The 8262-nt window shown below is 54.4% G+C and overlaps 1 protein-coding gene across 7 annotated transcripts in view; it reads left to right on the forward strand.

Moving 5' to 3' along the window:
* The window catches only part of ACACA (acetyl-CoA carboxylase alpha), a 152326-nt gene extending 144726 nt beyond the window's left edge, over positions 1–7600 (forward strand). For all 7 annotated transcript variants that reach the window (XM_085302905.1, XM_085302912.1, XM_085302907.1 and 4 more), the window contains 2 exons: positions 3256–3392; positions 4965–7600. In XM_085302905.1, the coding sequence (XP_085159031.1) occupies positions 3256–3392; positions 4965–5091 (264 nt within the window). In that variant the 3' untranslated portion in view covers positions 5092–7600. The remainder of the gene's footprint in view (positions 1–3255; positions 3393–4964) is intronic.
* The last annotated feature ends 662 nt before the right edge of the window (positions 7601–8262 follow it).

An 8262-nucleotide genomic window follows, 5' to 3' on the forward strand; every position in this document is an offset into this window, starting at 1 on the left:
AAACGAGAACTTCTGGGTAGTGTTCCTGGTCATGAATAGCTTTATCGAGATACTTTTTATAGCAGGCCTAAAAAGCAAAGATACTAGGGTTCAGTAGAATTTTTCCAAGCATGTAGCACCATGGATATGAAAATCCGAGCACCTGAGGAAGGTGAACAGTTMTCTCAGCAGCACAAGGCAGGGCAATCTGTGGGAAGAAGGCTGCATAGAGGTGCTGCTGCCTGACAGAAAGTTGGTGGYAGCATTGGCAGCAAAAATCCCAGGAGTCGCAACACGTGCTCTACACCAGCCCTGAATATCTCCATTTCCTTCTCCCTGCGCACAGTGTGCTTAAAATAGCTCAGCAGAGCTGCTATCAGTTGCAGAGGCTGTTACAGAAGAGCTGTCCTGGCTGTGGGGACCTGTCCCAGAACACCCTTTGGGATCCTCTGTGGTATGAAAGCAGGATTTTTTTTAAATTATTATTTCATCCTGAATAATGTCCTAAATTTTGCTCTACTCACTCACCCTGAGAGGGGCAGGAGGGATGCACTGCTTGTGCTCCAGATGTCATCTTATCATCTCCTTGTCATCTGGAGATGTGCTCCAGATATACATTTGGCATATTTATAGCCAACTCATCACATCTGGCTGTCCTGCTGCTTGCAGAGGGGACAGTTGCCCAACCATGACTCCTTCCTCTGGGCTGCCCTCATACCTCATCCCCTCCCCAGGGTGGTGGGGACATCACAAGTGCCTTGCCATCAGTGACTGTTGTCATGTTGCAGCCCAAGGGGGCCCYGACCGCTCTTCCACCAAGCTTCCCACCTCTCCGCAGCTGCAGAGYGCTGCGATGCTGAGCAGAGCAGCATGCTCTCAAATGCAGGGTTACACGTTTGCTGTAAGATTTAACCACCATGGTTTGGGGGGAAGGGTGCCTCAGCACCATCCTCATCTGATAGTTTTGCTGAGGATTTCTCTTTTTAATCGTGCTTGAATTCTGAGGCTGGCAATCTCTGAAGAACAATCGCTGGAGCTGCTCTTAGGTTGTTTTTGTTGCAATCCTCCAATCTGAGTTCTTTATTTTATTTTGTTTTTTAAGTCACAAACACTCAAGGGTTCCAGAAGCAGAAAGGGRGGGAAGTGTTCTCTGGAGGGCAGCAGGCTTTCCAAGGTAGTGTCTGAGTGTCTTTAAAAACGGGCATCTCGTTAGCTAATACATTACACCAATCAAGGAGAGTTATCTTAAGCCACAATTAATCTGCTCCCTGGCATATGTTGATAGGAAAGCATCATGCTGTTTCTTAATTAAAAGCAAACGGATTAAAAATGATTAATAAGAGTATTAAATATTCTCCTAAACTAAAAGCTTTGGGATTCTTGGGTAAATCTAGCTTTACGCAGGTCTGCAACCACAAGGCAGCAACTGGGGTTTTTTCCCTTCCCTGAAATCTTCCTAAGTGCCCTACTTTGTATGCAGAGAGCATTTCTGTCATGTCTAGGGGCAGAAACAAGGAGCAAAAAATAACAAGTTTAAAATAACAATAAGAAAAACCGATGAAATAAGCAAAATCTTAAGACTGAAATGACATCACTGTTTTGAGACAATCATACRCATAATGTTTAAGGGAGAAAAGAATCCCAGTGTGAGCACTGGGCTGTGATCTCAGCCTGGCACCAGCATAGTGCATCTTCCTTATGTACGAGGATGCATCCTGCCTTGCTGACAGAAACTGCCTGCGGGACCCCATGCCAAGAGGCTTCTTGATGTCTGACTGCCAAGAGCACTGGCCTGGGCTTGAACCCGCTGGTGTGGAAGTGTGTCAGACAGGACTGATCTGAGGGGGTGGAAAAGGTCTGCGCTCCCGGTTCCTCGCTGCAGTGCTGGCTTTCACCCATGGGTGCAGCAACGCTTCTGTCAACACTGCAAAGGAGCATGGCCAAGTGGAGTGACCAATTTTGTGTGGTGAGGTAGAGTTACAATGGGGAGGGTATTTTGCTGGCTTTATTGCCGTTGCTCCGCGGGTGTCCGTGGTCCTTGCGAGCACATTAGCCTCCTACCACTGAGGCTGATAGCCAGAAGGCTTTGCCTTCAGGAGCACACATCCATAGTGTACTTCTGCCTCCCTCTCCCTGCCGGCGCTTGGAATTTGCTCCCAGAGTCAGGCTGTGGTGGAAGCCACGAGAGCTGAGGCGTTGGGGTTGCCCAGGAGGAGCAGTGGCTGCTCTGCTGCCCCCGGCTCACTGGCGTCTGAGCCAAGCTGCTGTGACAGCACCCTGCTCGGTGGGTAATCCAGCCCAGTCCCAGAGCCACCTATTAAATTACTGCGCTGAGCTCATTGTCATTCTGACTTTGACTTCGTTAGTGATAACAGAGAAGGATAGTGCACCTTTAAATGACGAGCTTTGTGTTTAATTACCCAAATAAAATGACATAAATATGAATGAGTGCTAATGGTGGTACTTGCTTTTCCGGAAACCATTAACAAAACGATTCTTAAATGATTTGTAAAGAAAATGAGAGGAGAAGAGAGGAGCGAGAAGGCTATTAGRCGTCTAACACACTCCTGAATTATTATGTAGTCAACTACCTAGCGAATACCAGGCAAAATGATCTTGCAGGAGGAAAAAAAAAGGTTTTTGTGGCCAAGGCTTTTTGTGGATGTGGACACACCGACCTCCTCTGCTATGTGCACACCTGCGAATGGGTGGCAGGTTTCGGGGCTGGGTCAGAAAGGTTCATCTGGTCTTGAGGGATGATGACCTGTTAGAGCAACTGCTTCAGTGATGGCCACCGGGAGCGGTGGGTCTGCTGCCTCCGTAGTTCTCATGTAGTCACTTTTAAAGGGAACACAAGCAGAAGAAATTTGTCAACCTTTGACCTTTGCTAATTGTTAGTTACAGAATCACAGAATCAGTAAGGTTGGAAGGGACCTCTGGAGATCATCTAGTCCAACCCCCCTGCTCAAGCAGGGTCACCTGGAGCGTGTTAGGCAGGGTTGCATCCAGGCAGKCTTTGAATATCTCCAGAGAAAGAGACTCCACAACCTCTCTGGGCAACCTGTTCCAGTGCTAGCTGTGTCTGTAAAAGCCAAGTGCACTGGAAAAGTCGCAGAGGGTGGTCAGCCAAATACTACCCAAACTTGCCAGTAATTGCTAGTTAAATTTGAGGAGTGTCACCATGGGGAGTGGGATCGCGCAGCTGGTCAGTGGTGGTTTCATGGGACTTTGGGCACTGGGACTGGCTGGGTGACACTGGCATCGTTTTGTTTGCAGGCATACCTGTGGGACAGCAACAAGGACCTAGTAGAGTGGCTGGAAAAACAGCTCACAGAAGAAGAAGGCGTTCGCTCTGTTGTGGATGAAAACATCAARTACATCTCAAGGGACTACATACTTAAACAGATACGGAGGTAAGCCAGCTGCGGAGTCCCTGTAACAAAGCAGCGCAGGCGCAGTAGGACTCAGTCTCGTATCTTAGGAGGCCCCACGGATTTCTGCTGCAGCTGGCCGTTGGGCCTCAGATAGCAGTAACGCTACTGCGGTGGGTCTTGGTGGCGTTCGCGCGCTCCCAGGGTTGTGCGCTGCAGGGAGGCGAAGCCGTGGAGAACAGGACCAGCCTTGGCACATCGCACTGGCTGGCCAGCATCACCCCCACGATGACCCCTGCACCAGGCCTGGCTTGGTTTTGGCTTTCATTGGTGCCTGACCAGAAGGAAATGATAGCAGCACCTGGGATTTGTGGGCTGGCTGAGAATGATATTTTCATCAATAAAAGGAGGAGCTTTTGCTACAGACTTGCCAGAGCGGGGATTTTAAATTCATTCCCTGATCTTGGCCATGTGCTCTTCCCCAGCTGAGGGAAGTAGAGCAGCCAGCTGCACTCGTTTTGCAAGTAGGTTTGGCTGGGAGACGCTTAAGGAGTATGTGGAAATACAGTCTCCTTTGGAAAGGCAAATACAGGGGTGGGGCCACTGTGAAATGGGGCAATTTGTACAAAATCAGCATCTCACCTTTTTTCTGCACAGTTTTTAGCACTACTGTAAGTGCAGGTGCTTTGAGCAAAATTACAAGACACCAGAGCGGAGGAGCTCTGATCAGCAGCATCTAAACCTCCCTGGCCATGCCTGGGCTTTCCTGAAACACGGGCTGTGAGGAGCCAGGGCTTAGAAATGTCCGTGGTGGTGTGCTTTTTCTCCATTTGAGAAGGATAATGGAAAATCACTATTTTGTGGGGGACCGCTTGTGTTTTAGAGAGCTGCATATTGTGTGAAGCRAGGAGAGAATGCAAATCTGAGCCACGCTGCTGCTGCCGGCGGTGTGACCACACACGGCCGGGACGCCTGTACAGCCTCCTTCCCCTGTGTTTCGCAGCCTGAGTCGTCTTTAGCAAGCTAGCAAGTTTCTTTTGTGCTCAGTATCATAAAATAYCCAGTTCCTCTTGGTTGTTGTCTAGAACTGCAGCAAACACTCTCATCCTCTGCTTCCAAACATACCCCCAAAATACTAAAACATTTGTAGAAGGATCTTTTCCTCCTGCTTGTGAGCGTTACTGCTTGCATGCRTGCAGACGTTCATGCGTCAGAGCTGGGTAAGCCAGACACTTTGCTAGACTGGAACACACCTAATCTTGGTGATTTTTCTGTCCTGGCCTGGAAGGTCTCTTAAAGCAGCTTTTCCTCCTGGACAGGCGGGAGGAGGGCACTGACGCTCCCGTGGTTTGTGTCCGTTGTCTGGCTCCCCCAGCCCTGCCCCAGCTTTCGCAGGCAGCGCCGCAGCAAGCAGGGCACCGCGGCAGACTGATGGGCGCGAGGCCCCTCCGCGGCCCCGCGCGCTCGCTTAGCGCTGGKGCCTGCTGGCTCGTCCGGGCTTGCGCTTAAAGACCCCGCGTTTCGGTCCCCCCTCCCGGGCCTGGAGCGGAGCTGGCAGCCGGGCTCGGACGCGCGTGCCGGGGCTGCCGGCACTCACCTCTCGCCTCTTTGCAGCTTGGTCCAGGCCAACCCGGAGGTTGCCATGGATTCGATTGTGCACATGACCCAGCACATATCGCCCACGCAGCGGGCGGAGATCGTGCGGATTCTCTCCACGATGGACTCGCCTTCTTCAACGTAAGAGCGTCGACTGCCCGCGCGCTCCCCCTGCCCGGTGCGGCGGAGGGAAAGAGAGCGAGTGCAGAATTGCCCTTTGTCTGCTCGACTGCGGCCACTGTACCGAGACGGGGAGGCTCGGGGAAATGCTGCAAGAATGACATTTTTATTTTTTCAAATCAGACTGACCAGAGGAAGTGTGTTCTTTGGCCAGAGACACGAGGAAAACGTATAAACACAAGCGCCTGCGGAATCGAGTCACAGCTGTCTAACGGTACCTTATTTATTTAACAAAGCGTGACTGGACCGATGCGTCAGGTGGCTGTTGTCCGAAAGCGCAGCAGCCAGGCGATGAAGGGTACCACGTACCGTGAGGCCTGGGCGCCGCGGAGCGAGGGTGCTGCCTCGGGCGCCTCTTCACGCTCGGCCTGGGCGCGGCAGCTTTGTGCTGACAAGTGCCAACGTTACAGCCCGCGAGAGCGCCGGTTGCGGGCGCGGGAGGACGAGCTCTGCCTTCGCGGCGCGGTGGGAACACCTCGCTCCCCCCGGATTTGGGGACTCCGACTCCGGGTCAGCCCGCTTGTCTCTGTCGGCCAGCGGCGGTTTGTGTTGCAGACTCTGTCTTGGTCCTTGCGAGCAGGAGAAGGAGCAGTGAAGCCTGCGAGGGCGGCCGCAGCCTGGGCGCGGGGCAGGCTGCTGCGGCGCCGGGCGGAGGTGCTCCCCGCCAGCCGGGGAGCGGGGCAGGGGCAGCGGTTTGAACTGAAACCCAGCTCGTTTGGCCCTTGTGCCTGCTGTGTTGGGTTGCTTTAGAACAGTGAAGTAAGCTGGGTGACAAGCCCTGCTGGGAGGAGGTGAGCCAGGAGACCGCAGCGGACCCGTTAGCCATTTCTGCTCTTCCTCCCGTTGATTTTGAGGGGCCAGTTCTGCCTGCGACAGTCCTGGGGTGGCCCCACCGTTGCACGTGCATCAGTTAAGCGCTAGTTCCTCCCACGTGAATAGTTAGCTGAAGCAGAAAGCAGATACAACCTGCCAGGGCCAGGCGGGGGAAGGACGGTTTCACGTACACAGGTGGGGTTAGGATTGCACAAGGAGCAGCGGAGCRTTCCTGGTGCCCACCTCTCCCTCGTAGCTGTTGGAGAGGGCTCCTGGGGCCTCCCGCCGCCCTGGCACTGCCCGGGAAGGGAGACACGACTGTAGGAAAAGCTGGGGTTGGTGATGGCCTTCCCGAGCGCCGACGGGCGTTTCCGCCCGTTCCGGTGGTCGCTTTGGCGGTCTGTSAGGGGTAGCTGTCTCCGATCGGTGCTCGGCAGGTCGGCAAGGAGCCAGCACTGAGCCAGGCGGCCTCAGTGCTGGAGAGYGCCACGGGCACCGACCCCACGCCAGTCCTTGGCTTGTTCCTACGCTTCTCAACTTCGGGGGCCTCCTGACCGTTATAAGAGATCTGATAAGCAGGAGCTCTGGAGGGAGGCACAACCAGCCCAACCTTATTTTTAAGAGTAAGYAGATACTGTTACGGAGCTCTGTATTGGAGAACTTACCCCAAGGATTGTCTTTAAAGTATTTCAGATTTTACAATTCCTCCTTTTAGTATAGCTCCTTAACAGAAGCGATATTTTTACARGAAAATTACCTGTGATGCCAGTACTTACACCTGTACTGTTTCCTTCTGAAGGGCAGCACATCCCTTCCGGGCACGCGGAGCCGAGGCTCTGGCAAAACCAAGGGGCAGCACCCTGYGTGCTCTCTTCCTCCAGAGACGAGCACCAGCGGGACGCCTCTGCCCAYGCTCAGTGGAGGTGTGTAATCCGAGGAACTAGCTTTTTCTTAAATACTAAGAACCCTCATTTGATTTGGAACTGTCTTTTCCCCTAGAGCCCCTGAACAAACCCCAGAGATGCTTCCACTTAGGCCAGTCTGGGCTGAGCAGGACACAGGTCCAGCAGGGAGGGCTGAGCGGGGGTGAGTGCGCACAGGCGGGTCCGACTGACGGATGTGCTCGGGACCGCTGTGAGCTCGCGCTGCGCGGGCGTCCGGCTGGGCTCCTCCGCTGCTGCCACCAGGACTTTGCATCGCGTTGCCGTAGATCGAGCTCTTACTAAGGATGTCGGCAAGTGTTGCAGGAGCTGCTATAGGTGCCAAAGTCACCCTGGGGGGGCCCAGGAGGGCGCCCTGCTGCCTTCTGCTTCCAGCACAGCATGGCCGGGCGCGTGCCGGGGGGACGCAGAGCAGAGCGGGGGCACTGGGTCAGGCTTCACTTAAATTTTGGGTAAAGTAACTCCAACCAAAAGCCATTAGGTATCGCTGGAGCTGGTGCGATGGCTGGCGCTAACCGTGAGAGCGGTGCGGGCATCCAGGTTTACGTGAGCGCTGGGGCCGCTGGCGGGGTGCCGGCCCCAGCCGCGAGCRCGGGCGCCGCAGACGGGCCGCGCGGGGGCGGAGGGGGCAGGAGGAACCCGCCGCGGTACGTACACCTCTCGCCGGTGCTGAAGTGTTTCACTTACCTCAGTTTCTTTTAATAAAAAGAACCAATTCCAGCTGTCTGTTGCCAGGAGTGGAAATCTGTCGTCCCTTGCCCCGAGCGGCGCTCTGCTTTTCCCGAAAGGAAGAGCAGGGAAGTGCACCGGGGGCACGGGGGAGCTGCAGCTGCGGGGCCCCGCGGCGTCCCGGCGCGGAGCGGCTCCTCGCCCCCTGCCCGAGCCAAGCACGAGCGATTCCCCTTCCAGCTCCTCGGTTCTGTTTTCTTCTTTAACGTTGCACTGACTGAAACGCACGGAGAAAGGGAAACCCAGCGCCAGCGCCTGCRCCTGCTTTCCACGGTGGTGCAGGAACTTGCGTTAACTCCCTCACGGAGCCGCGTCGGGGCCAGGGGCTGGGTGAGCTGCTGCCYGTCGAAGCTGCGGGCAGACCTCCTGCCTAAGCGCGCCCCGCTCCTGGGCTCGGCGCGCGCGGCAGGCGAGCGCGTCGCACGAGCTCCCCGCGCTGAAGGTAAGTGCTCGACCGTGACACATGAAATTGCGCCGTGAAGGCAAGGCGAGGAACTCCAGGAGTCATTCCCATGCATTTCTCAAACCCGAACCCTGAGGGTTAAAAACATAAATCACCTTAACAAACATAATGCAATTTACAGGGGAGGGAGGGGGGACCCTACTGAACTCCAGAAATGCATTTAAAACTCTTTAGTCTAAAATATCTACAT

This window comes from Rhea americana, unplaced genomic scaffold (genome assembly GCF_003343005.1).
Source record: "Rhea americana isolate MKP2758 unplaced genomic scaffold, rheAme1 scaffold_194, whole genome shotgun sequence".
In the NCBI taxonomy this organism is placed as follows: Eukaryota; Metazoa; Chordata; class Aves; order Rheiformes; family Rheidae; genus Rhea; species Rhea americana.